The sequence below is a fragment of the Moschus berezovskii genome, chromosome 15 (genome assembly GCF_049115385.1).
Source record: "Moschus berezovskii isolate FMDL1 chromosome 15, NW_MosBer_1.0, whole genome shotgun sequence".
In the NCBI taxonomy this organism is placed as follows: domain Eukaryota; kingdom Metazoa; phylum Chordata; class Mammalia; order Artiodactyla; family Moschidae; genus Moschus; species Moschus berezovskii.
In genome coordinates this window covers 30,415,315-30,441,789 of record NC_142474.1, presented here as the reverse complement: position 1 = coordinate 30,441,789, position 26,475 = coordinate 30,415,315, and the positions used below count along the sequence as shown (strand labels likewise).

Below are 26,475 nucleotides of genomic sequence, written 5' to 3'. Positions count from 1 at the left end.
ACCCACCACCCTGCCCACTCCCTGCCCTAAGGCAGGATGGTGAAATGATCTGCTGATCTGACAGAGGGGGAGGCATCTGTGGACAAGGCGTGTTCTCTGACCCATGTAAGCGCGGCGACCACGTCTCCATGGGGATGGCATAATTGTCCTCCACACCCACCATTCGAAGTTGCAGTTGTGGTGATGAGGGTGTGCTTATTCCGTGGCCAGGCAAAGTCGCTACAGTCTTAGAAAGGTATGTGATCGGGCAATGGTCTGTCACCACTCCCCGTTGGGGAGGGAAGGTTGTCACCGTCATTCTCTCTGCCACCAACAACTTTAGACTACAGATGGGAAAGACCAAGAGAGAAAAGCATGAGACAGGGCACATACATGACAGATCCTACCTATGCCCCTCCTAGGAGTTCAAAGAGTCAATCTCTGTGGGAATGTATGTAATATGAACGCCACTCAGCAACAAAAGGAACAAACCAATGCCATAGGCAATAGCCTGGATGTCACTCTGAGGAATCAGAGTAGAAAGAGCCAGGCCCCAAAGTCTGCACACTGATGCATGCAGTCACCTACTGTATGACTCTCTCAAGACGACCGAAATGGACAGCAGATTAGGTGTTGCCCAGGATAGGACGGGGGAAGGCAGGCTGTGGTCTCCGTGGGGATGAACTGTGCTCTGTCATGACTGCAACAGTGTTTTCTCCTGGTTGTGACGCTGCTGGGTGTCACCACGGGAGACCGCACAGGGTACAAGGGCTCTCAGTATCAGTTCCTATGACTGCTTGTGAACCCTGTCTAGGGACAGACCCTGAGCCAGCATACTGGGTAGCCCAGGTCCAGGCCAGTTACCTTGATGGTCCCAACTCGGTCCTCAAACGACTTGAAGGTAGCAGAATTCCTTTAAAGAGAGAAAAAGATGTCAGTACTCTAAGGAACATGTGGTTGTGTGCCCTCCTAAATGTGAAGGGCCTTGGGGTTAGGGTCATCCTTTGGAGAGACCCTAGAAAGATCCCCAGGTCTCACTGTAAAAACGTGACAAGCCAAAAGAAGGTGAGGGGGCACACACGTTCCGGAGGCTCCCCAAGGACAGAACTGAGATCAGCCACATCCACCAACTGCAGGACAGAGGATCTGCATGCCAGCAGCTGGTGAGACCCAGACTTCATGTGGGCGAACCGCAGACCCCTCAACTGGATGGAGGGGGATGCTGGGCACATGATTCTGCTGCACCCTAAATGCACACATCCTGGGGTTATCGAAAGTCCCATGTGTTCTTCACACAGATCTCTCACAGAAAGTCGAGCAAGAGGAAAACTAAGGCCCATTCTAAGAACAGAGAGTGATGAGGAGGCAGAGAAGAAAGCAGGCCAGGCCCAGGTCTCCCGCCCTACCCCTTCCCTGTGCCCAAGCCACCAGAAGCAGCCTGTTAGTGACCCCCAGGAATGTTCAGGGAGGGGAGGTAGCAGCTGGAACAGATTCTTCTGGGATGAAGACAGCTCTGTAGCGACCCAGGCTGCACTACAGAGCAAGAGAGAGCATGGGTGGGGGCTTCGAGGAGGAACAGGCCCTGGCTCTGGCTGTTCTCAAGATAAACAGTCTCCGTAAAAAGCTTGGAGACCTCTGGCAGCCTCCTGGGTGCTGGTGTGTACAAGCCTCCCTACCCCTTCCAGCCCAACCTGAGGGCAGCCCTGAAGAATCCCAGGTAGAGCCCAGTTTGGGCCTCACCCCCACCAGCTCTGCAGCCTAGAATGGGTGTCCTCCAAATCTGAGCCAGAGACTGATAAAGGAAGGTGGTTCCTGGTCAGGGGTGTGGGGGATGTGCTATGAACCAGCCAGAGCCACCCCCTCCCACCAGCCTCCCAGTGGGGTCCCAGCAAGCTCGGGCAGCTGTGGGGCACAGGAGCACATTACCTCATGGCTGGCATACTTATGGAGTGGCGGATGGAGTGGCTGCTGCTTGGAAGCGTGGGAGGAGCAGAGAAGGAAGAGTTAAGGCAAGGATAGGACCGGCTCCCCGTGCAGGAAGCTGAGCCCCACCCCCGGTACCAGGGAAGAACAGAGAAGCCTCACAAGCACCCCCCCTCCAACCAGGAAAACTGACCCTGGTGCCCCCTGCATGGCCCCAGAAGTGTGGCACTATAGGGGGAAGGCACCTGGACAGGGATACTAAGATGCCTTCAGCCTAGGCATTAAAAACATTTCTGGTGCAAAGAGCCACCAAGCATCCCATGTGATTTCACAGCAAGTCCCAGAAAAACAAGCAGGACAAGTATGAATATCAAAAGTCACGACTGTTCCGGAGTTCCTGGCCTCTAAGCAGGAGGAGCGGCTTGATCAACATGAGCTAAAGGACACTCAGGAGGCTGTCTGACCAGGGCCCAGGCACCTGAGGGCAGAAAGGAGACCAGCTCCCCGTCAAGGACAGGACCACTCCTGGGGGAAGAGGACACGGGGACATGATGGCTCAAGGGCCAGCGTTGCCCCTCCCAGGAAGAGTCAGGGTGGGCCAATGGCCACAGTATGAGGCAGAGTTAGAGCGGGCAGCGACAGTGCCCAGCCAGCTACACAACCAGGGGAGGAGCCCAGGACCCGTCCCACCACTGGTGACCACCTTGCTGTGCTGTCCCACTATCCACATAGCCCCCTAGGGCCAGATAGAGCCTCCCAGCCCTGAAGCGTAAACAGCCCTGCCCGGCGCATCCAGTGTCAATCTTACCTAAAGGAGTGTGAGAAGGGCCGAGCCCTGAAAGGCAGCAGCATGAAGAGAGAAGAGAGGCAGCGTTAGGAGGGGCGTCCGGTCCCACCCTGGCCCTGCGTTCAAGACCACGGCACCGGGGGAGGACATGTGCCCCTGTACAGCCTCTGCCCCACTCTCCCTCACACAGTCACATATGAGGGACCTTTGCATCTGACTCCGCCACAGGCTGGAGAGAAGGAAACCGGAGAAACAAGCAGAGCAAAGGCGTGAGGTGCTCCTCTGCCCCCAGGGTCCATACCTCACCCAGGACCTGGGACCCCATCAGCCTACACTCCAACTGGGCCAGTGTGCTCCCTGCACCTCGACAGGGCCTGCAACACCCACAAGCACTTCACGCTTTGGCTCCATCACCACGGATAACAGAAGATGACCAAAAAACCAGAACATATGCAAGGGCATCTGCTGGGGTTGGGGGGGAAGGGGCCACGGATTCCCCCTCCACCCTGGCGGCCACCCCAACATGAAGATCATTTCAGAAGTGACAGTCACATGGCCTGACGCATCTGTTGTGCTCTGCTGGGCGGCAGGACCTACTCCGCTCGGCGGGAGGACAAGCCTCATAGTTAGAAGAGGTCCGACCTCACTCTTAACTGGGACTCTAACTCTAATCCATTTCCCTGCCGGACCTCACTCTTAACTGGGACTCTAACTCTAATCAATTTCCCTGCCCCTGGGGATGCAGCAAGCCCCTCAACTGGGCTGCTCCTGGATGGACCCCTCTAGATACCCAGGGGACTGCTGCCTGAAGGACAGAGCAGCGCCTGACCTGCAACTTGCAAGGGAAACCCCCTGCGCCTGGTTCTCTGTTTCAAGAAGTGGAGAACTCTGTCAGCTTCGAGCTCCAAACCACAGAGGTTAATGGGCCTCGACCTCAAGCCACCCAAGACCACTTGGTGAGGCAACAGGGACACATGGATAGGCCCCTCAGACTCAGTTCACAGCAGCACTGGGATCACAAGAGCAAAGCCAGCAGCAGGCACACGGGGCCTCAGGATGAGACCCCAGCCAACAGGAACCATGACCAGGGGCCGGTTCCTCCACTAGCAGGGCTCACACATGGCGGGCACAGCACCAGCCACAACATGGCCACCCTGGATTCTGAGCAGAATGGGGCACACTGAGCTCTGTCCTCCCAGAGCAAAGCCACGTGTGTGAGAACTGCCCAGCTGGCTCGCCTGCACCAATGGTTCTACCCTCTTGCCTGACTTCCACCTAGGATGCTCTGATCACGTGCAACAGTGAGAATACTGAACACGAAGGCATGACACTGAAAGTCAAAGAGAACATTCCTAGAAGAGCATGAAGCAGACCTGTCACATGCTTCAGATGCTCTATCGTCAGCCTGGCCTCTGGAAGGCGTTAGGAGGCACACCCCCCACCCTGTGACAGGCCCTGGGAGCGAGGTCAGGCCACGAGCGGCATGTGACCAGCTCACTGCCAGGCACTCCTCCGCCCAGCTCAGGTGACCACTACGGGCATCCCACCCACCACCAAGTGAGACTCATCCGGTAGGACATGTTGAACGGTGAGAAGCCTGGGGGAGCGATGGCCACAGGCCCTCCTGGCTGCTGCGCAGAGCCCTGCTTGGGGGTCCCTCTTGTGTCCAAGTCACAGTCACCATGGGCCAGACTTGCATCTGAGGGCAGTCTGCAAGGACCCCTAGTGCAGGCAGAGCATCCCTGAGGCATGGACTGCTTACTGATTGTTCAGCTTCTCCAAAGGTTTAAAATTTTCAAAATAAAAAGCTGGGGGTGAGGGAGTGAAGAAGTATAATGATATCAAACAATCAAGAACAAAAGGTAATCTGGCTCTGGGCACCAGCTGTCCTCTGCACAACTGGATGGATCCCGGGCTGGTGAGTGCCTGTGGCCCAGTGGCCAAGGCAGGGATCCCACCTTGAGGCCCAGGAGGCAACCTCAGGCCATGAGGTGGGGAAATGCCTACTCCATGCAGGCAGGAAGGGTGAGAAGTGAAGGGTCAAGACTGGGTGGACCCTCAACGCCAAGTTCAGTAGACCAAGCCCACAGCAACCCCATAGGATTATCACCTGTGAGAGGACAGGGCAGGGCTGGCAGCAGAACCCAGGGTCAAGTCCAGGTTTCTGGCGACGGGGCTGACCCGTGCTGCCCGCTGCTCTCACTGATTCACCCCAACAACCCAGAGGAAGGTCTGAGAGGCAGCAGCAGAGCCCAGAGCAGGAAACTCAGGGTGAAGTCTGGTATGGGAGTGTCATGGCCATCAGGCTGGGGTGGGCACTGCTGCACGCTGGCCCCCAGTTCCCCTGGCCTGCTTCAGAGGTACTCAGGCAGCCCCCCATGGTATTATCCACTTCCAAGACAGACTGCTTGGCTGGGGGCCCTAGTGTGCAGCCACACGCTCTCAAGAGCAAGCCAGGCAAACACACCACGCTTGTCCTTGATTTGTCCAGGCTGCCACTGCCTCCAGACCAGAATCAGCTGTCCTCCATGGAACGTCAAGAAGAACCACAGCCTTCACCAACCCCAAGTACAGTTACCCATGGGCATAGGGACCCCCACACCTTACCACGAGAAAAAGGAATAGCAAAGAGGCAACCAGTAGAGGCAGGTTTGTGAACCAACCAGTCTAGGGCTGGTGTGGCCATACCTGTGGGTGATGAGAAGCACCTGAGGTAGGTGCATCTGCCCACTCCAGCAGGCTTCCTGCAGACCAGACCCTCCAATGGATCTAAACACCCTAAAACCCCACCTGCTCGGCCCAGATCTCAGGGCAGAGGTGTCGGACCAGCAAGTCTCACCTCATGTCCCCAAGCTTCCGGCTGATGGCAGAGCCCACAGTGGACAGGGCCGCCGAGGTCTTCTGTCCCGCCTGAGACAGGGTTTCCTGGGTTTTCTTGTAGCTGGAAGGAGAAACAGTGGTTAAATGAACCACACAAAAGGTGCAGCCACAGCCCGTATGCCATGGACAAGGCAACCAGAGAAGAGAGGGGGCGGTTGGGGCAGTAACCCGGGCCCCCAGGGAGGGGACTTGCATATGGACAGAGCAGCACCTGCAGGTCCTGACTGCCCCCACCCTGCAATAACCCTGTCTTCTGTTCTTCCTATAACGCAAGCTTTCCTCCTCCCCCTGTGGAAACTCACTTCCCTACCTCCCCAACTTCCATAGCAAACAAGCCCACAGAGCCCAGGCACACAAGCCCCTAGGGGCCTCACATGGCTTCTCTTTTCTCTTCTTATCTAAGGCAGTCCTCTGAGGACAGAACAGCTCAACTGCACCCACAGGGCTTGAGCCTGGCAGCTCAAACGGGCGGTGCCCGGCCGGCCTTCAGACCCCAAGCAGCCCCTCCAGCCCTTCTGTTCTGTGTCTACCATGTCCTTTGAGAATGGGGAGACCTAGCTCCACCTCATGCCACTGTTCTGGCTCAAGGAGGTGGTCTTGGCACCCTGTGGAGATCTCCTGCCCCACCCACCCACAAGATGGTTTGTGACCTCAACAGCAGTGGGACAGGCATCGGTGGGGTGCCTGGGCCACAGGGATGGCAAGAACACCCCTGGGGCCACCTTGAGCCGTCAGCCCCAACCACAAACAGAAGACACAGCAGCCTAAACCCAGAGGCTCCTGCTGAGCCAACCTGGCACCCCAAGGAAAAGAGAGCTCAACATGGCAGAGGTGCCCACCAATTCCAACCCTCCTGGCATCCCAGGTCACAGGGTGGGCTTGGGTGGCACTGGCTGGGGGCTCTTGGCCCCCTTCCGCATCTACCCCCAACTGTTGCTGCAAGAGCCCCTGTGTGAGCACCTGCTGCTCACATCCCTCAGGCCGGCCTTGTGCCTCAACCCCTGCACTCCCCATCCTGTGGGGATGGCCTGATCCGAGCACCCTGGAGGGCCTCCTTCTCTGGGCAGTGGCCCCTCACAGCACAGCGGGGCCTGGGCCTCAAAGTATGAGCTGCTTCCCAGCAAGTCTGGAAATACCTTGACGTCACTATGGCATAGAGTTTATCTTAATTTCCAGGAAGATCAGTAATTCTCTAACATACTATTAACAGCAGGTAGAAAACAAGTTCCAAAATCCTTGCTGAAGACTGTGCTTCTGGGTTTTTTGAATTCAATAACTAATAAGATGTCTAATTCTCACTCTAGGCCTTAAAAAACCTGACAACCAAAAATTCCTTCCCCAGTGACAGTCTGACACAATCTCAGAACTAACATGAACAGGAACTCAATATCCAACCAACCTGCCCAGTGACCCAAGGATCTGGACAACTGGGCCCTGGACAAGCTCCCCCCAGTGGAGGAACAGGTCTGTTCTAGGCTGCAGCTGATTCACACTAAAACCCACAGTCCACACCCTCCTCTCAGAAGGTTTCCAGCTTCCCTCCGGCGCCCTCCGACCTGATGGTGCCTTCACCCAGAGCTGCCCCCTAAATCGTGGCCTGTCTTGGCGTCTCGCAAGACATGGCAACAGAAGTGGAGCATCCAGAGGGCGACTCAGAAGGGTGCTCAGGCACTAGGGCCACTCCAGACTACTCCACAGGGCAGCACCCCGCTGGGACGGATGTGGTGCAGAGGCCAGGATGTGTCTGCGTCCAATAACTCAGCCCAATCTGTGCTTGAGAGCACCAGGCTCCGCCATGCTGCTTGACTGTCGGTGAGAGGGAGTGCCAGCAGGATGCTCCTTCTCTGGGATCCTCCCTCGGAGGGTCTATCCCCACCTCCCACTAGTGTCGGCACGTGATCCCAGACTGGCCAGAAGGTAAGCTCCCTGACCCCAGGGAAAGCCCAATGACTCCCATGCTGGGCCACCTTGTTGTTGGGCTACAAGGATGGGAAGATACGGTCCTGCCTCACCAGGCCCCCTTGACCACAGAGGAGCTGCTTGAGAACAAATTTGCTGTGGGGAGGGCTGAAGGGTGACACAGGCTGGGAGTGCTGGTCACAGCCCCAAGCAGGTGGCCTAGAGTGGGGGTTTCTCACCAGATGATGCCTACCCCTCCCTCCTAAGCTGACACTATCTTTAGCCATACCTTCTGTCACCTGCGACCAAATAGGTTAATGTGCCAATGAGTGACTGCAATTCATTGATGTTCACTCTAAGCACGATTTTAATTCTGATCTACCTAAGAAAGGATCCCATGAGGTGATGGCTTCATGACCAACAGAGCATGGCTGCTGAATCAACAGCTGGGTTGAAACCCCCGAGTGGCATCAACGTGCTCACTACAGCACCGCAGCACTAGAGCTGAGCACTCAGGCTGCAAACACCTCAATTCCTCCCTTCCAGGCCATGCTCTCATTCACTGAAAGGGATCCACAACCACAAGAATTAGGGAAGACAGGGCGCTGGCTCCAGCCACACCATCCCCTCCAGAAGCTGTGGGCAAGGAACCCGGGTAATGGCCTCCTGCAGCCACAAGCCAGGCACCCAGAGACTGCAGAACAGCTGTCTCATGCTGTTTGCCTCCTGTACTGTCACTGCAGAGATTTCTCCAGGCCTGACAACTCTCCCAACAGATCTGGGGCTGAGACCTCATGGCCATGGCCACTGCCTGATGAGGCACAAGAGACAAGACAATCTTGCCGGTCACATGGGCCCAGAACCATGGAGTCCATTCCGAGGAGTCAGAACTGTGATCTGGGGAAGCAGTGCTCCAGCAGCTGGCTTTCCAGAACAACACCAAGACCTCCCAAGACGATTCTCAGCCTCGATCAGCACCATGAGCCTGCCTCCAGCCTGGGGCCGCCCTACCAAGCCACACCGACAGCATGGAAACTCCAACCGCCAGACCCACCTAGCGCCCGACGGCCCTCATGCACCTAGGCTGCAAAGATCCCATGGGCAGCCGGCCAACCTGGGCTTCCAGGCACCTCCAAGACAAGCTGGGTTGCAACTGTCTCCTTTTAGCCCAACAGCAGAAGGGCTTTCTGCCCATGCCTTCTGGCAACCACAGTTCTTCCTTCTAAGCAAGACATCCCAGAAAACAATTTTAAAACACCGCACCACCCAGTTCAAAGGATATAATCAGACTAGCGTACAAATGAAGTGCCATTATCTATTTCACAGATCTCAAGTAAAATGCCAGGAGTCCTTCTGAGCCTAAGCTCTGACAGACAGAGCCACCATGAGGGTTCCATGCCCCGCTTCTTTGCTGTATGGCTGTGTTTCTGTGCTCACCTCTCAGACCAAAGGAGCTACTTCAAGATCTGACCCGCACAGCCCATGCTGCGCTGACTCCAGAGCCACCCCTCAGTGCAGGTGAAGCCCCAGAGCACCACAGCTGGAGCCAGGTCTGCAGGAGGGGAGCACCACCAGTTCATCACCAGACTGACCCCCGCTCTGGCCTCTTATCCAAGGGACACACATCAGGAGGAGGTTCCCAGTGCCATCTGGGGGCTGAGTGTGAACTTCCTTCTGCGCCTGCATTCTTCTCCAGTAGAATTTAAAAGGATATTTTGTGTTTGAGAAGAATAAAATTATATGAAAAATAAAACAGCCAAGACACACCACAGCTAATAAGCTGAAATGAGTGTGCTTGGCCTTCCTATCCCTGAAAGCCGTGTCGGGAGGGGAGGAGGCACTCACAGGTCTGACTGGGTCACTTTCTCATTCCACTCTCCAAGTTTCTCAGAAGTTTTCATGTAGCTAAAAACAGAAAGTCTGTGGTAAATTATTTAGAAAAACTACTTCAACGCAGGTTTCAAACTGCAGATGAAATTCCAAGGAAAACAGAAGGACCAGCTGGCAGGAAGACTGGCTCTCCAGCCTGCTTCTGCTCAGGACCTGGTCAGTAGGCCGGCTGAGGCCAGGGACATATGGACAGGCCTGGCTAGCTCTCCTCATGCCAAAGGCAGGCCTGCCCACTCAGCAGAAGTTGTCTCTCGGTGAATAGCTGTGAGGAGCATGAAGGGCGCTGCCACTGCCCCAAACACAACTCTGACAGACACCTTTTGGGTTTAAAGCCTACAAGTTTCTAAGACAGAGAACTGGGTTTTTCATAAGTGAGATTTATGAAATTCGACTTGGTCTTTCAGTGGCACACAGCTTCTCAGACAATGTGAAACATTTCCTACTCACCCCACCCCACCTCCTTGGAGAATATGTTTCAGAGGAGCCACACATCTGCACTCCCCAAATCCAGAGCTGGGTCAGAGGTTCTGGGGCCATGATCATGTCACACTCACAAGAAGGATGCAGGCCCACTTCAGCAGACACTGACCTATGGGGACCACTGAAAAGCCAGTCTCATTAAGCACCTAATTTGTATTCTCTCCAATTTAGACCCTGAAACATACTCTTGTCAATTTCTGCTGGGACAACCAGCATGTTCACCACCTTTTAAAACCATATGTGCAGACTCTAAACTCTGAGTAAACCAAATTCAGATTTGGTTAGTGACAAGGATTCAGGGCCCTGAGCTGGCAGCTTCCAGGGGGCACACCTCACCCCCTGGACTCAAGGCCCCCTCAAGCAGGCAGACACTCACGCGTTGGAGACCTGCATGTCATGCCAACTCCTGGACAGGTTTTGCTTCAGGCCCTCCAAGGCGGAAAGGCCCAGCTTCCTCTTCAGCTCGCCACAGTGCCTCTCCTTGGCTGCCAGCACCTGGCGCAGAGTGACAATTTCCTCTTCCACCTGCAAAAGCATGCAGTTACCAGGCTTCAACCACCACTATAGCAGGAAGTGACTGACATCCTTATACATGCTACAAAGAGGGTTTCTCAGAATCACATGAGATTTCTCCATTTATAGAAACGTAACTTGTCTTCAGTTCAGTTCAGTCGCTCAGTCATGTCCGACTCTTTGCAACCCCATGAATCACAGCACGCCAGGCCTCCCTGTCCATCACCAACTCCCGGAGTTCGGTCAAACTCATGTCCATCGAGTCGGTGATGCCATCCAGCCATCTCATTCCCTGTCATCCCCGTCTCCTCCCACCCCCAATCCCTCCTAGCATCAGACTTCTTTCCAGTGAGTCTTAGGAACAGTCTACAGCGGTCATTGCTTCTATTTGTATTTGGTACCAGCACCTCAACTTTCTCTGGAGAACTGTCCTGATCCCCTCAGTTGAGTGTCTACCCACAGATGGCAAGCCAGGCCTGTCAGAGGCCTGGACTGGGTGTGTGAAGACAGCAGCCCCTTTCTGTCTGGACTCCGGGTCTGGGCATGGGCAACAAAAGGTGGAAAGGTGGGCAGGCAAGTCGCATCTACACCCAGGGGGAATTCCATACACAGAGGGAAGGAAGCAGAGCTGACAGAGGGATGATGGCCAGAGACTCACGTGACAAAGAAACAACCCTTAGGACATCTGTGTTCCCAAGGTCAGCTGCAAGCCTTGGCAAAAGCCACTTACACAAGTCCAAAGAAAATTCTTTTTTGCTTAGTGTAGTTTGAGTCGGACAACAGGAAAAATCTTGACAAAAAAGATCAGAACTTTCTCATGTCTTAAAAAGAGTGGACAACAAAAAGAAGCATCCTTTAGAGCCATTCTGCTTTAGATTCTCAACAGTTTCAGCTTCTACATGAACAGCTACTCTAAAAAACCATCCTTTCTTTAAAAAGTGACTGTTTGGATTAAGGCATTGACAGCCGGTTAGAGCCCTATCTGGCTAATCACTAGATTTTGCTTTAGAAAATACTGAAGAAAGAAACAATTCAAAATCAAGGATCACCCAAGGCCAAACTATTACCAGTCACTCCAGCAGTGCCACTTGGTGACATTAACTTTCCGTTTATGGTGTCATGGGCACATGGGTTTAACAGCCTGTGGACACGCAGGCTGACATTTTAAAATGAGAGCATCTTCACTTTACAATTCACCTCTGAAAAAGACACTGTGGTTTTACTCTCTAAACCAGTATGTCCTGAAATAAAGGGCAAAACACAGGCTTCCTGGGACTTCTTGATGATTCTCTTTTAACCTCTGCTCAATTCAGAAAGGATGGCTTCCTCTGCATTCTAAAACCTGGTCCTGGGGCCAGGTTCATTCATACGACCAGTTCTGCTCAGACCTAAGCCTGGACCCAGGATGTTATCAGGATGGGCTTGTCTCCCAAAATGAAGCAGAGAACTGCGACAAGTTTGCTCCAGCCCCTGTCTGACTGATGATGACAAGTGCACGTCCCCAGATTCTGGAATCTCAAGTGAATCACTATCAGGCTCTGTATCACATCATAAAAAGAAACACTCTTGGCAGTTGGTTTGAATAAAAATTATATGCAGAGACTTTTATTCTTAATTTCTAGTTCTTCTTAAATAACTCTCACTTTGAAAAGATCACGAAAAAAGAAGGAAAATGAAGATCCAGGGGCAGATACATCTGTGGGATCTTGAAAACGTCACGTTTATTCCAAAAGGGAAACCCGCAGCAGATGGAGTGCTCAGAGTAGCCGCCCATGTGGACACTCCCCTCACAGAGAGCCTGCAAAGTGCCAGACACACACAAGCCAAGGCTGCAGAGGACAGATTCTGTGGGGTTCCCAGGGCAATTTCCCTGGAGCACAGCCAGCACTCCAGCTCATATTCAGGCAGACAGAACCTCACAGCACCCCCGAGCGTACAGCCAAGACACAGCACCTTTGCAAGCTCTGCCCTGAGCTCCTCAGCCTCGGTCTCTGTCAGACCCTCAACAGCAGGAGCCTGGGCAGCCACCGCTGTGTCCACAGGGACATCCGTCATGGAGTCGGAGAGCAGACCTTTGTTAGGAGAATTCAGGTTGATATCTGCCAGAGACAAAATGTGGTCAGAGTGCATCAAGTAAGAAGTCATAGACCAATAAAATGGGCAGAGATTCCGCCTCACCCTGGGGAGGCAGGCAAGACAGGATATGGAGAAAATGCCTTTTCTCTGAAAGGTTCTACAATGATGGCTGTGGCCACCAAACAAATAGCAGCCACATCTCAGACCAGGTAAGTTGCTTCTTCAGGTTCCAGAAATGCTGGCACAAGGCAGCCATTCCCTAAATCTGGCTCCTCCTGTAGAATACTCTCTTCACAGGCAGAAAATCTTTGCTACAAACAAAGCAGCTGGAGCCAACAGATCTTCATTTTTTTCTTTTTTAAAAGAAGGAACTTAATACAGCTGTAAACACAGTCAGCATCATTTTCTAATCAGCTGCTCTGCCAGGGCACAGGCTAAGATGACACACAGGAACATAGTTATCCAGGCCCTGTGAGGAGTTACCAAAACAAAACCAGTTTAATTCATCCTCAACCTGCATCCCACAGCACAGAGGCTGCAGCAAGGCACAGGGGGAACACTACCTCACACACCTCGCTACATCCAGATCAGGTTCAATCCCTTCATCAAATTTTCTTTTCATATTAAATGCATTTTCCTGTATGAACTAGAAGTTTACAAGAACAAAATTTTCAATTCAAACTCGTGACCATCATTTAGTACATTGTACAGTCAACACTGAAAACATCTTCCTTTTCAGTCAGCATATTCTGTGAACAAACAAGTTCTGTATGGTATTTGGCACACTTAAAAGTAAACTAAAAAAATAAATAAATAAATAAAAGTAAACTAAAGGGAATTCTCTGGTGGTCCAGTGGCTAAGACTCTGCACTTTCACTGCAGAGGGCCTGGGTTCAATCCCTAGTTGGCAAACTAAGATACAAGTCAATTGGCTTGGCCACATAAATAAATAAATAAAAAGGCATAAAGGTTGCAAACAAAAGTGTCTTAAATTGCAGATATGCCTATCTACTTTAGAAATCCTAGACTCTGCTAAAAATAAAATGCACTTAAAAAGCAAAGAAGCTCTATTTAGCTGGCTGTGTCATTCCCTTCACATGTCCACACAGCTGGAGTTGGGCATTTCTATGGTGCTCTAGAGATGCTCACTAAATGAAGGGTGTTTCATTTTCTTTTAAATCAATTGATCCAAATTTTTAACTCAGATCAACCAATGTGGTTTTATTTACATCATTTGTATCTTCTATGCTGAACCTACTTAATACTTAAATTCATTAAATGCTTTAAAGTCTTTACAACTTTTCTATTTTTAAAAACCAACGCTCACAGACAGGTAGTGTCTACCTATAAAGCTAAAACTGGATCCCACGGAAATCACCCCCAGATGAAACTGTACACTCACCAATCACGCTGGGCACTGCCCAGTCACTGGGGAAGACCCCCTGACTTACAGAAGACCAAGGCAGGAAAGTGTCTTACAAAGGACCTACAGAGAACAAGCACTGGCTGGTGCAGTAGGCAACACTGGGGGCTAGCCCCTCACCTGGGTGGGTCGCAGTTCAGCCTGTATAACCATCTGCAAAATGGGGGTAATACAAGGACCAATCTAAACAGGTTATTCTGAAAATGGGAAAAGATCTCAGAAACAGACTTGGTATGGTGTCTGGCACATAGCACGTGCTCAGAGTTGTCTGTCGTTCTTATGACCCGAACCCAGTGCATGTGACGAATTCTAATGTTTAATTAATATGCCCATACAGGTCAAACAGTATAAGAACATCCTGAAATTATCCAGTAAAGTTACATCAACGTAGTTTTAATCACCACACCCTCTAGAGCCCCAGGATGGAAGACAGACTTGTATCACGTCCTTAAAATCTCAAGCTTCTGGACCCGCTCCACGGGTCGCTCCACCCGCCGCGGCCACCTCAAACTGGTCTGGGATGTCTGTTCCGGAAAGAGGCCTGGTATGCTGGGTGTGCCCCTGACTCACTGCACCCGTCCTCCTCGAGACAACTCCGAGGTAGGCTGGGCTCCGAGCAGTGTTGCCACCCAAGGGGCTCTGCGCCCAACGCGAGGGCGGCGTTGCCTCCCCCCTTCCCCCGCCGCACCCTATCCCCCCGGCGCCGCTCGGCACCTCGGCCCGCGTCCAGGACCGGATGGAGTGTCCCCAAGGGCCCTGCGCAGGATCTGAGGGCGGCCAGCCGGGCAAGCGTTGGGCGGGGGTGTAGTGACGAAACCCAAGGCTCTGAGGCGACGAAAGGGCGCCGGGTAACCAGTGCTCGGAGCAGTCCCAGCCGGGGGCGGAACGCCTGCCTGCAGCTTCTAGGCCAGGCACCTGGGAGCTGAAGAGGGACAGCGGGGTAGGAGGGCGCCGGCGGAGAGGCCCAGAGCCCACCACGCGACGCGAGGCCCACAGGTACCTTGGCCGGCGGAGTCCATGTTTAGATGGCTACCCGGCCACAGCTGGCGTTGAGACCCGATTCGCGGGCGCAGTGGGAGCCGAGTGTGCCGCACCAAGTGTTAACTCGCCGCGTACACAGCAGCCAGCGGAACCTCCTCAGCCGCGGCGGCTTACGAAATCAGCGGCGCGACGACCCACTTCCGCTTTGACGTGCGCTCCGCTCTCGCCCCGCCCGCTAGGAGCAGTGTCCAACGAGAGAGTGTTTTGGCCCCGTCCCGCTTCAACCTGATTGGCCGAGGCTGCGGACGAAGTCGGAAACAGAGGCCGGTCCACCAGCGAGATACACAGGTAGAACGGTCTGGAGCTCGAGGAAGGTGGGAAGTGGGAGGACCGTACTTCATCGGGCTATGAGAGTCTGGAGCTGGGCATGTTGCAGGTCCCCAGCGTGTTTGCCACTGCCGGCTCACTTACTTTGGCGGGTCAGACTGAGGCCGCTCTGAGACCTGACCCTCTGACTTTGGGATTCTTTTTCTTTTTGAGTCCTTCCTTTCTGTAGAGATTTTTAAGCGTGTGGGGATTGCGTGGAAAAAGGCAGCGCCTCTCCGGGCTGGAGGCGCCCACCCTCGGCACTGTGTTCTCTTACTTCCTTTTGACAACAACCTGGTGAGCCAGGTGGGGCCTTCACCCTTACAGATGAGGAAACTGAGGCCAGAGTTACTTGCCATCACTCAGCTAGTTGAGTTGCTTCCAGATGACTCTGGAGAAGAGTTTCCTAGATTTGTCAAAGGAGAGGTATATAGCCATTAGGCAACCGGGTCCCACTAAAACAAGTCCCACAACTACCCTTCTTTGGCTACCTAGTTGCCTCTGCAAGCAACCATTTAGTGGTATTCAGACCCTCAAGGATCTGACCTTTCTGGAGAGCATTCCACCTAACAAGTGACTCTGCATGTACTGATGCCTAGGAAGGAAGCCCCTTCCTTTATCTGGGTAACTCTGATTGTCTCAGTTCAAAGCTCACCTCCCCACAGGTCTTCCTGGTACTCTAGGTCACCCTAGTTACCTCCCTCCGCCTGCACTGGCTCAGGTGCATCCAGGCCATGTCCTGCTCTGCTACTGTCAATTATATGCCTGCTCCACTTACCTTCTTTCAGTTTTTCCAGTTACTAGTTGAACCCATCCTGGCCAGCTCCTATCCCCAGCGGTTGGGAACAGCTGGTAGTCCCTGCTTCATGCAATTTAGGGGAGGTGGTAAGGAAGCAACCGTATTACAGATGGTGGTGGGCAGAGGGCCTGTCTTTCTGTATGGCATCCCTAAGCCAGGAACAAAGCAATGAGTGGTCAGTCAGATGTGTCTGTAGTCCCACCAGGACATGCCACTTACTCTCAATCTGTGGTTCCAAGGTGAACCCCATCCTGTAGAAGCCAGGAGTGGGGTGGAGGAACCCTATGAAGCAGCAGCATTGCACCTGCACTCCTGAGGAGGTCACAGCCCTTCCAAAGCCAATGTCCTTTCATAGTTACGAGTGACTTTCACAGACCCTTCAACATGCATCTTTCCCAGTCATCCTGTAACACAGGCCAGGTGAAGGATGCCTCCTGGCGTCCCACAGCCTGTGTTCCCACCATCCTCTCCAGGTGTCAAGGCATCCATCACACAGGGTTGCCATAAACTGGGTCAGGTTAATCTTTGTATTCCCTTTACCAGCTGGGAACAGATTGAAACGGTTCACAAGTTTTGGAAATGAAAAGAGACAGGAGAGAGGGGACACCCCAGTGAGGGAGAAAGTGCAAGATCCCTTTGCACTCCCCCACCTTCTGCCAGACACCAGATCAGGATCCAGGGCAGGGCCAGCTTTACTGGTTTGGGGTGGGGGTGGGGAAGGAACCTGCAGAAGCACGGTCTACAGCCTCCAGGGCAACTGAAAGTCCTCGGGTTCCAGCGGACTGCAATGGGTCGCCTCCACGTTTTTGAGGTGCTTGCGCGCCAGGTACAGCGCGAGCTGCCGCCGCCGCCGCGGGCTCAGGCCCTGGCCCACTAGCCAGGGGAAGGCTAGCCCATGCGACCCCCGGGCCTCCTCGTCCTCCTGCTGGTCCTCGCATCGCGTGAGGTAGGAGCGCAGCAGGGATAGGCACCACTCGTCGTCCACGCGGTAGCGCGCATAGAAGGCGGTCTCTTGCGCTAGGCTGCCAGCGCGCAGCCAGCGGGTTACGATGGCGAGGCCCTCGCGCGCCATCACAGCGGGGTAGCGGTGCTGCAGCAGGCGCAGGAGCAGCTCATTGCCGCGGTTGCCCTCCACGACGCCCGACGGCAGGGGGCGCTGGTGGCCCGAGGTGCTGACCACGTCGTCCTGTGTGCGCCGGAGCAGCAGCACCGGCCCAGGGTAGCGACACAGCTGCTCGGCCACGTTGAGATTGAAGTGCTCACGCACCGTGCGCACCACCAGCCCTTTCCAGCTGTGGGGCATGACCTTCAGCGCCAGCGGCACAAGATCGTCGAAGGTGGCATCGAGCACCAGCGCGCCCAGCTCCGGGTACGTCATGGTGGCCCACGTGGCCGTGAAGCCGCCAATAGACCAGCCATAGACCACCACGTGTGCGGGCGGGAAGTGCAGGCGGTGCAGCGCGTACTTGACCACCACGTCCATGGCATTGGCATCATGCTGAGGGAACGGCGCGCCCGTGCTGCCCCCGAAGCCCGGGTGGTTCCAGCCCAGCACAGAGTAGCCGGCCTCCAGCGGCGCCGATAGGCAGCCCATCTCGTAGAAGCCGGCGTTGCCCTCGCAGCAGATAACCAGGCGCAGCCCGCGGCCGTGGCTGCCCGGGTGCTGGCGGCGGTCCATGAACATGGTGTCGATCTCGTTGCCGTCACAGGCCACCAGCTTGGCTCGCCGGCCGCGGTAGCGCTCCACCAGGCGTTCCTGGCCTTGCTGCAGCAGCGGTAGCAGTGCGCGCGTCATCAGAAACATGGAGCCGGGATACACAAGCCAACGGCCCAGCGAGTGGGCCAGCGCATAGCTGGCGAGCTGGCTGGGCAGCTCGCGGATCTGCTGCAGGAGGCACTGGGCCTGGCTGCGCGCCGCGCGCGGCGGCCGAACCTGCGAGTCCTCTCCCAGAGCTGCGCCCCGCAGTAGCCACACGCCGGCAGCGGCCGCCGCGCACGTCAGCGCGCGGTGACTGCTGCCGCTCCCGCCGGCGGCGCGCACGTCATCCCAGCGGAAGTCCACCGGCCAGCCGCGGAAGTTGTAGGTGTAGTTGGCTGTCAGGTATATCTTGAACACGTGCACCAGCGCTTTCACGAAGCAGACCAGGCACATGGGCACGAGGCCTTGAGTGCTGACTGAGCCCTAAGACCCAGTCGCCAGCCCGGGATCGCGGTGGCGGTGGGAGGCCCAGGCCCGGCCCAGCGGGCGGCGGCAGGGGTGGGCGCGCGCTGGGCCGCCTCAGGACATGTCTCTTTGGAGCTTGACCCTCGTGGCTTTTGTGACCTGGGCCTGCCGGGGCCCTGGGGAGTCGGCTTCTGCTTGGCTCATGCCAGCTTTGTGAGTCACCGTTGCCTGGGGAGAGACCCATGATGGGCGCACAAAGGGTTCGCAGGCGTGGTGGACCCAGTTCTGCCCCGCCCCCGGGACACAGCTTCAGGACCTCGGCGCGGCCACACCCTCAACAGACCTTCTCTGACCCTAATCCTCGAGGTTTCATTAGCCTCTCACCTAAGGGCAAACCCACCTCCACCCAAGACTGAGCAGCGCCCGGTCCCCTCCTCCCTGAGCTGTAGGTGGACACACAGGTCGGACTGACCTCTTCCTGGGTCTCACTGAGAAAAATGCAGGGACACCCACTGCCTTGAGCCAGCTTGAGGTGGGAACCACCTGCCCACCTTCCAAGGTACTTACCCTGGTGAGAGAGGGATCAGAGGCAGGAGGAAGCAGCCCTGGGGATCAGGCTGTGAGTCTGAAAAGGCTACATGGGCCCCAGCTCCCCTACAAGCAGGGTGAGGGAGAGGGGGGTGGGTTGGGGGAGCAGTTCTCTGCCCAGCACTCCAGGGGCAGGGGCAAAGCTCAGGAAGTCCCTTGGGGGAGCAGTGGAGGCTGGCTGCTGGGGCTCTTTGCTCACTGCCTGCACCCCGACCCTCCTCACCTTCTTTCCCAGGAAGGGGTGAGTGCAGTCTGGAAACCCCCGCCTGTTCTGGATCCTCTTTCCACTGGCGCCTGCAGAGGCAATGACCTTCTCCAGGTGGGTCCTTCCTGGCCAGTGTTCCTCATTTTGAGCCCTCGGTTGAGCCCTCCTCCCCCAGAAACCACCCCACAAGCTGTCCCTTCCTCTTTTCTGGAGGGCTTTATTGGGTTTTCCTTTCTGTCCTGCACCAGTGAGAGCTGGCCCACCTGATGAGGGCGAGACAGAGTCCCCGGGGGCAGGGAGGCAGGGAAGAGCCAGGCTCCTGGCTCAACAGTTGCATGGACCTAAAACCCAGCCCACTCCTTGGAACCCAGGAGACCCAGAGCCCAGCCCTCTGGGGAGGGGCTCCAGGCCCAAGTTCGCTCTGCTTTAATGCTCTGTGCAGCTGAGTTGGAGGCATTGCTGGCCCATTCAGCCCCCACCTGGCTTGAGAAGCAGAGCTGAGGATCACTGCTGTCCTTTGGGGTTTGTGGGCAGGAGGGGTCAATGGGCAGTGAGTGAGCTGAAAGGGTTGAATATTCATCCTCCACACCCATTGCCAGGTAAAATACAGAAAACCCAGTTAAAGTTCAATTTCAAGGAAACAACCGAAGCTTTCTGAGTATAAGTATGTCCTAAACATTGCATGGAACATACTCATATGAAAATATTGCTTATTTGAAGTTCAACTCTAACTGGATATCCTGGTTTTTTGCTAAATCTGGAAACTCTACCCCCAGGATGCCTCCCCACAGGCTCTGAGGTCCAGATCTTCCTGATCATCCAGCTCCTATCCCACTCTGGGCTGTTTCACTCATCAGTTAGGTCCTGAGACCCTAGAGGGTGGCCCAGGGTCCACTGTCCCCCTGGGCAAGGGCTCCGCTCCTATTCCTTCTGCCCTGTAACCACCTCGCCTCTCTCCTGCATCTTGGGTGGCAGCAGGGGCAGTGGGGGAACCTGGGTCAGGTGATGGGCAGAGCTGTCTAGGGGGATGGGTGGTCCTGGCCCTCCTGAATTATCCACCCAGCCCTGAGGTCAGAGGTAGAGATGGGACCTTGAGGAGGATGTGGACATTTCCTCTCCTAGGAACCTCTTTCATAAACACATACCCTAGCATGGGGGGTGGGGGGAAAGTGCAGACTCAAGAGACTCCAGATTCATCTTGTGAGCCCTCAGGAGCGACCCCAGCAGCAGAGCAGAGGCCCTGTGGCGTCCTCAGTCTGAGTCCCGGCAGACACAGAGGATGCAGTGGGGTGTACTGCAGGATGGTCCTACAAAGACAGGTGCGGTGCGGAGAGGCAACGCCCTCCTGGGGGCAGCCTCCCATCTTGGTTGGAAATAGAGGCTTTCCTTTGGCCAGGCCCACCTGCCTGCCCTTGGCTGCCCCGGAGGAGCAGGAAGCTCAGAGGAGAGGGAGCAGCCAGAGGCTGGATTCTAGAGGGGCAGAGGTCAGCAGACCGGAGCTGCTGACCCCGCCCCCAGAGCCTTTAACCTGTGTCTGGCCTCAGCCCTGACCCCCAGCCCTGCCCCCAACCCACAGGAGCCCAGATATCCCAGAACCACCAGCTCTGTTGAGACAGGAAGGCACATGACAAGAAAGGAGCCCTCCTCCAGCTGTCTCCTCTCCAGGAGACCCCACTAGACTGGACCAGCTGTAGCCGCAGTGGCTTCTTGTGTAACGGTTGCTCAGGGAAGGTGAAGTTGTGAACCCAGCAGTGTCCACCCAGCAGTGACCCAGAGGCCACCCAGCAGTGTCCACCAGGGGACATCTGAGCATGCACTCCCCCCCACCCCCTCGGCCTGGGTCGGCTGGGCTCTCTGACCTCTGGCCTCCGCCCTGCAGGGTTCCCACCCTCCCCCGCTGAGCAGGGCTCCCTCCTGGCCAGTTCTGCTCAGCTTCCCCAGAGGCCCTGATATAGGCTGGCAACCTCAGGGAAGGAAGGAAGGAGAGAGAGAAAACCAGTCCCAGAGGCTGGAACGGCGGGGGTGGAATCAGAGCCCTCACAGGGGCGTCCAGGCTCTGAGGCAGCGCTGTCCTTGGGAAAGCTGCCGCTGCCCCGCAGGAGGGGAGCTGAGTCTGCACAAACGCCTCTGCTCAGGAAATGGGGTGCAGGGAAGGTGGGGGGTGGCTGGGAGCCTGAGGCCAGGAGGGGACGCTTCCTGGCGGATGCGGGGTCAGAGGAGGGCGGAAATGGCCAAGACAGCTGCTGAACATCTGGAGTCACAGAGTTACCGGCGCCCTCACGGATGGCGGGGTTTGTGGGGAGCCATGCACGCCCACACCCTCTCCTGCCTTCCTGCAGGTCAGTCTCAGCCTCCCCTCCCACTGCCCCCCTGTCAGGGTAAAGAAGCCACCCCTGGGGGCTGCACTGTACACAGGCCACACATAGCCCGGCTCCTGAGATGGTCCCCGGGGTCCCCTGCACGACTGGAACGTCACCCCACTGACTCCGGGTACAGTTTCACCTCTGACTGGGAGCTCCTGGACGTGGGCTCATCCTTCCCAATGCTGCAGCCCCCCCACAGGCTTTGATGTAAGGTGCCAGCTACATGATGTTATTCACAGTGTCACATGGGCTCCCTGCCATGAGTCATTCAGGGCTCAGGAAAGGTAACAGTCCTTACCAGTCTCCTCTCTGGTACCCAGAGACCATAACCTTGTCTTCTTGCCCACAGACATGTCCACCCACAGGCCCAGCTAGTAGGGTATTTTATTATGTGCACGTTGCTGGGCAGATGGCCTTTCTCGTGAGCATCACTGCATGCCTGCAGATGCCAGCAGCCACTCCTCCCCACGTGAGACACTAATGCCCCAGTGCCCCCTCTGCTGGTGGGGACCCAGGTTTCCAGATCTTTCCCTTAAGCCGTGGCTGCCAGCGGCACCCTTGCCCAAGGACCCTGCCTCTCAGGGCTTCCTCACCACACCAGAGTCATAAGAGTGTGTCCCGGGGTGGGGACAATGCCAGATTGCTTTTCCAAAAGCTTGTGCTGGCCTGTGTCATGTAGGGAGCTCCCCAGCATGGCCAGGAGTGCGGTGGTTCAGTATTTGCCGGGCTGTATATCTATATGCTTAATGAATGTTGACTGATCCTGACCAGCTGACCAGGCACCAGAAGCCATTCCATCAGTCAGGCAATCCAGCCCTGCTTTTTTCCCGCTGCCCCTGGGAGGCCCCTCACCTGTGGGACCCCCAGACTGGCCAGCATCTCTCATGGTGGCCAGATGGAAACCATGGCCTGGATCTCAGCCAGCCGTGGCTCTGGCAAGGGGAGATTATGCAGGTTGGGGGTGATGGAAAGGATGGGATATGCTTGGCCTGGGAGGCAGGTTTTTGGGGTTAGGGTGGTACATTTTCAGCATGGGCCCCTGAAAACCAGTGGTGGTGGCGGGAAAAGGGACCAGAGTAGAGGGCCTGAGATGGCTCCTCATCCACTTGCCCCAGCCGCCTCCCCAGCTGGAGCCCTGGTCCCCACCCATAGAGTCTCTCCTGGGGACTCAGACTCTGGCAGGGCAGGCCCAGATCCCCAGAGGGCACAGAAGTTGCCTCTCCTTCCTGGTTCCTCCACACAGAACTGTCAACATTTTTCTCCTGGTGGTGAGACAGAATGGGGGCAGTGTCTCCAAAGGGGTGGCCCAGGCAGAGGTCCTTGAGAACTGGAGGGAGCTGGAGTCCCCACCCCAGCACTGGTCACCTCTTCCTGCTGCCCCAGGGATGTGGCAGTTCCTCTTTGGAAACTGTTACTGGGAAGCCCCCATTCCACCCCCAGCAGCATCCTGGGTCTTGGCAGTCACCCCAAGAGTAAAGAAACTGGAAGGGTGGTGGGAGGGATGGGGTCTCAGGAGCTGAGCCCTCAGCTCTCCTCTGGAGAGCAGGAAACAGCCTGGGCGTGGACAGGGTAGGGGTAGCCATCCTTAGATCTAAGGGTGGCCTTAGGCCATCCTTCCTGGGGTGTGGGTCTCCCACCTGCCTGAGTGGGTAGGCTGAAGCCAACTTCTGCTTAGGCCAGGCGTCAGGGCTGGGGGCTCACTAGTGGAGCTCCTTCATGAGCCCTCCACTACACCCCAGATGGAGGAGGAGGGGAAGAGTCTGGAGACTGGGGGTGGGGCACAAATCCAGTCCAGAGTAGGCAGGACCCTGCAAGGCCCCCGAGGACCCTGGATGGGGTCTCCACAAGGGTCCGCTCAGCCTGTCTGGGCACACGGCAGGGGGAGGGGGCTGTTCTTGGGTTGCACTGCTGGGAGCGGCTGGAGCGGATCTAGGTTACAGCCCTTGCGGCTCCTTCTAAGTCTCTTGTGCAGATTAAAAATGGCAACTGTCCTGGAGCTGACCCCAGGGGACCCTGGAAGTTTCCTCCCCCACTTGCGCACAGGCACTCTCTGTTCTCAAAGTCTGCTGCTGCCGGCTCTGGCTCCCCCACCCCTCTCACTTCTCGGGTCCCTGGGGAGCTGGCTCGAGGTCAAGCCCACCGCAGCCCGTCCAGCCCACCTCCGTGGAGGGTGGGGGCAGGGCCCTCCAGGGCCCAGACAGGCAGGCCCTTCTTCCCTCTGTCCCCTCCCCTCCCAGCTGCCCCCGCTTCAGGCAGGAAAGTGGGGCGAGAAGGGAGGGGGGACAGGGGAGAAAGGAAAGGCTGTCCGCTGCATCCCCTAAGCTCAGCCAGGGCCCTGAGGAGTCCAGGAGGAGTGGCCCCCATTTTGGTTCCTGAGGTTTCTCTAGGGGGGCTGCACTCCAGGGTGAGCCCACTTGGACCGCACACACAACATACACCACCAGGGCATCTCCACCCCAGGTGTCCAGGCCCCAGGACAGGCTCTGGGACCAGGAGAGTCTGGGCCTTTGCCCCGAGCCCACCCAGGAAGGCAGTGGGGTGGGGAGGACACAGAAGCAGAGGGGCCCCTTATTCCCCCTTCCTGTCCCCGCCTCACACCGCCTGTCCTGGGGATATAACCGCAGGGCTGCCCACCCAGCGCTTTGAAGCTGCCGGAGCAGGACTCGGCTGCCGGGGCTCCTGCGCCCGGCCCGCCCCTCTGGTTGGGCTGCGTGGGAGCCGGGAGTGACCACAGGGCCGCCAGCGGCCTTTGAAGTGCTGGGGCGAGGCTACAGGAAGTGGGCGGTAGCCCACCCAGGCCCTGGGCCCACCCCACCCGAGGACTGGAACCCCTGCCTATGGGGCCCATGCACTAGCCACCTGGGCTGCCAAGATGTACACTGGTGACTTGGGGAGTTGGGGACCAAGGAAGGGAAGGGCTGCCAGGCTGCCACCTCCCCAGCCTCTGGCGCCCAGCCCCCATTTTGCCCAGGCTCCCTGGGGGAAGTGATGGGGCCAGGATTGGTCCTGCTCCCTGAGCTAAAAATAGCGGGGCTCGGGCTGGGTGGAAACCCCCCTGGCGGGGGAGGAAGGAGCAGGGCCACAGGGCTGGGGCCTCAGGGAGTGAGACTGGGCAGGAAATGCCCGGGCGACCTCCGTGGCAAAGCCCCCTGGAAAGTCCGAGGCAGTGCCTGGGATCCGCACAGGCTGGAGTCTCTCAAATCCCTTGGGCTGTGATGACCACTGCCTGGGCCTGGCCCGGTGTCCTGCCTTGGATTCCAGGAGGCCCAGAGGAAGCTAGTTCTTCTTCCTCAGTCACCTCCTGTGCTCCTGGTGATGAACTGAATCACTGGCCTCCAATCCCCCCTCACTTTCTCAACAGGAACTATTCACGAAGGGTCTGCTGCAGACTGGCTGGGGACAGGGCAGTCTACCTCTGCCCCCAGGGTGCTTGCTGGAGAGAAGTAAGGGCTTAGCGTGAAGAAGGGCTTTTCAGCAGGGAACACCCAGTGGTTGCCCACCTGGAGTGGGAAGGGCAGGAGAGCGGCAGGTGCTGAGACCAGGAAAATGACGAGTTCACTGTGAGTTAGACTGTGGTGCGGGGGCCTGGCCTTGGGAGGGGCTTAGGGCTGAAGGAAACCTGGCACCTTGGAGGAATAAAAGAGACCAGTGTGGCTGGAACCCAGGAGCAGGGGCAGAAATGAGTACAGGAAAGGGGGGCGGAGCTCATGGAGATCATGTAGGGTGTGGTTGACTGGGGAGAGGGGTTTGAGAGGAAGCCACTACTCAAGCCAATGAGATTCAGCAGGAATGTTCCAGACTCAGGTTTGCATTTCTGTGCGGTCACTGCTTTGTGGAGGAGGGCTGGAGGCAGGTGTGGGGCTCAAGCTGGAGGAAGGCTCCAGAAGGCAGGGAGGCCAGCAAGGAGGGTGGGGAGTAGGCAGGCACAGTGGCCTGGAAGGAATGCAGGCGGACCAGGTGTGTCCAGGGTCTGCTGGTGGATTCTCTGGTAGACAGCAGCCGCTTAGGTGTAGCCAAGGAGAGAGAGAAGCCAGGAGAGGATGGAGATGCTAACACTTGTGGTATTTTTGAGAGAAAATATGAAATCTAAATAGGATAAGATGGAAGCCAAAGGGTGGGGAGGCCGAGTGTTTGGGAGAAAGGAGGGTTGCTTCTGGTGAGATGTCACAGCTGTGACAGTCCGGGTGTGGCCATACTGGGAGCCAGTAGGAAGAGTTGCTTCAGGATGGATGTGCATTTGCCTGACAGCCTGCTCCAAGGTGTGACTCTGGCATGGGGGACTGGAGATCTTGGAGGTGAGGAGGTGGAAGAGACATTCAAAGAGGGACACTGCATCTCCAAGGAGGGTGAAGGAAGCTGTTCTAAGCATCACCTTTAGAAACACCACCTCCATCAGCGCCAGCAGTCTGTCACTCTCCCCAACTGGTCACCTCCATCCCCGTCGTCACCTCCACCACCTTCAACGCCATCATCACTTCCCATCAGCATCACCAAACCCACCATCCCAGGCACCACCGTTACCGCTTCATTCACTCACATGGTGGACAAATACCCATGGCGAATACAGTCTTGGCACAGAGTTGCACTGGGCTCTGATCATGGCAGTGAGCAACACAGGTGACATCTCTCCCCCTGGGGGGCTCACAGCCGGGTGGGACAGAGCGAAAACAGACACATACAAAGATTTAGAAAACCAGCATCAGAAGGATCCCACAATCCCATTCCTGGGCATTTACCCCAAAGCAGTGCAACATGCTCACACTTAGGGCTGTCTTCAGATTCGCAGCAGCATTGGTCACATGCCCCACCCTGGAAAACCCCAAATGTCTGTCAGCTGGCGAATGGAAAGAGGAGTGGATGGCTGATGCACAGAACGAGAAAGGCACCGGGTCCGGAAGACCCCATCCTGCGTGGCTTTGTTTATGTGAAATCCCAGGAAAGACAAAACGACAGTGACAGCAGATCAGTGGTGGGCAGGGCTGGCGGGGGCAGAGTGAGCACCGCGAGGCTGAGGTGTTGCGGGTGATGGAATGTTCTATGTTGTAATAGTGCAGGTGGTTGCGTGATGATAGGTTTGTCAAAACTCATCAAATTGCACACTTCATATGGGGGAATATCGTTGCATGTAAATTATACACCAATAAAGCCTAATTTTTTAC

General features: G+C 56.2%; 2 protein-coding genes and 1 long non-coding RNA gene across 10 annotated transcripts; 1 reads left to right on the top strand and 2 right to left on the bottom strand.

Annotated features, from left to right (window-relative positions):
• Positions 1-92: 92 nt before the first annotated feature.
• Positions 93-15,010, bottom strand: TPD52L2 (TPD52 like 2). 7 transcript variants are annotated; one of them, XM_055433204.2, is made up of 9 exons: positions 14,851-15,010; positions 12,305-12,450; positions 10,215-10,363; positions 9,314-9,373; positions 5,529-5,630; positions 2,711-2,737; positions 1,906-1,950; positions 844-892; positions 93-323 (listed from the first exon to the last, which is right to left on the bottom strand). In XM_055433204.2, exons 1-9 carry the CDS (start codon positions 14,867-14,869, stop codon positions 228-230), a joined length of 693 nt encoding a protein of 230 aa, XP_055289179.2. In that variant the 5' UTR covers positions 14,870-15,010; the 3' UTR covers positions 93-227. The 7 variants fall into 7 exon arrangements, with proteins under 7 accessions (XP_055289179.2, XP_055289187.2, XP_055289208.2 ...); XM_055433212.2 differs by having other exon boundaries at positions 1,906-1,947; XM_055433233.2 differs by lacking the exon at positions 14,851-15,010 and adding an exon at positions 14,565-14,696.
• LOC129560971 (uncharacterized) lies at positions 14,256-26,475 on the top strand. 2 transcript variants are annotated; one of them, XR_008686900.2, is made up of 3 exons: positions 14,256-14,450; positions 15,071-15,179; positions 18,984-26,475. It is a non-coding gene; the product is annotated as an uncharacterized LOC129560971 (long non-coding RNA). The 2 variants fall into 2 exon arrangements; XR_008686899.2 differs by lacking the exon at positions 14,256-14,450 and adding an exon at positions 14,708-14,846.
• Positions 16,515-18,148, bottom strand: ABHD16B (abhydrolase domain containing 16B). Its single transcript, XM_055433193.2, has one exon. It carries the CDS (start codon positions 18,146-18,148, stop codon positions 16,736-16,738), a length of 1,413 nt encoding a protein of 470 aa, XP_055289168.1. The 3' UTR covers positions 16,515-16,735.

Excerpts from the sequence above, each read along its gene's own strand:
- TPD52L2 (XM_055433204.2), bottom strand. Across the intron at positions 10,364-12,304 it reads TCAGGGCAGAGCTTGCAAAG|GTGGAAGAGGAAATTGTCAC; the intron begins GTGCTGTGTCTT and ends ATGCTTTTGCAG. Across the intron at positions 893-1,905 it reads ATAAGTATGCCAGCCATGAG|GAATTCTGCTACCTTCAAGT; the intron begins GTAATGTGCTCC and ends CTCTCTTTAAAG.
- ABHD16B (XM_055433193.2), bottom strand. The coding sequence starts at position 18,148 with ATGTGCCTGGTCTGCTTCGTGAAAGCGCTGGTGCACGTGTTCAAGATA.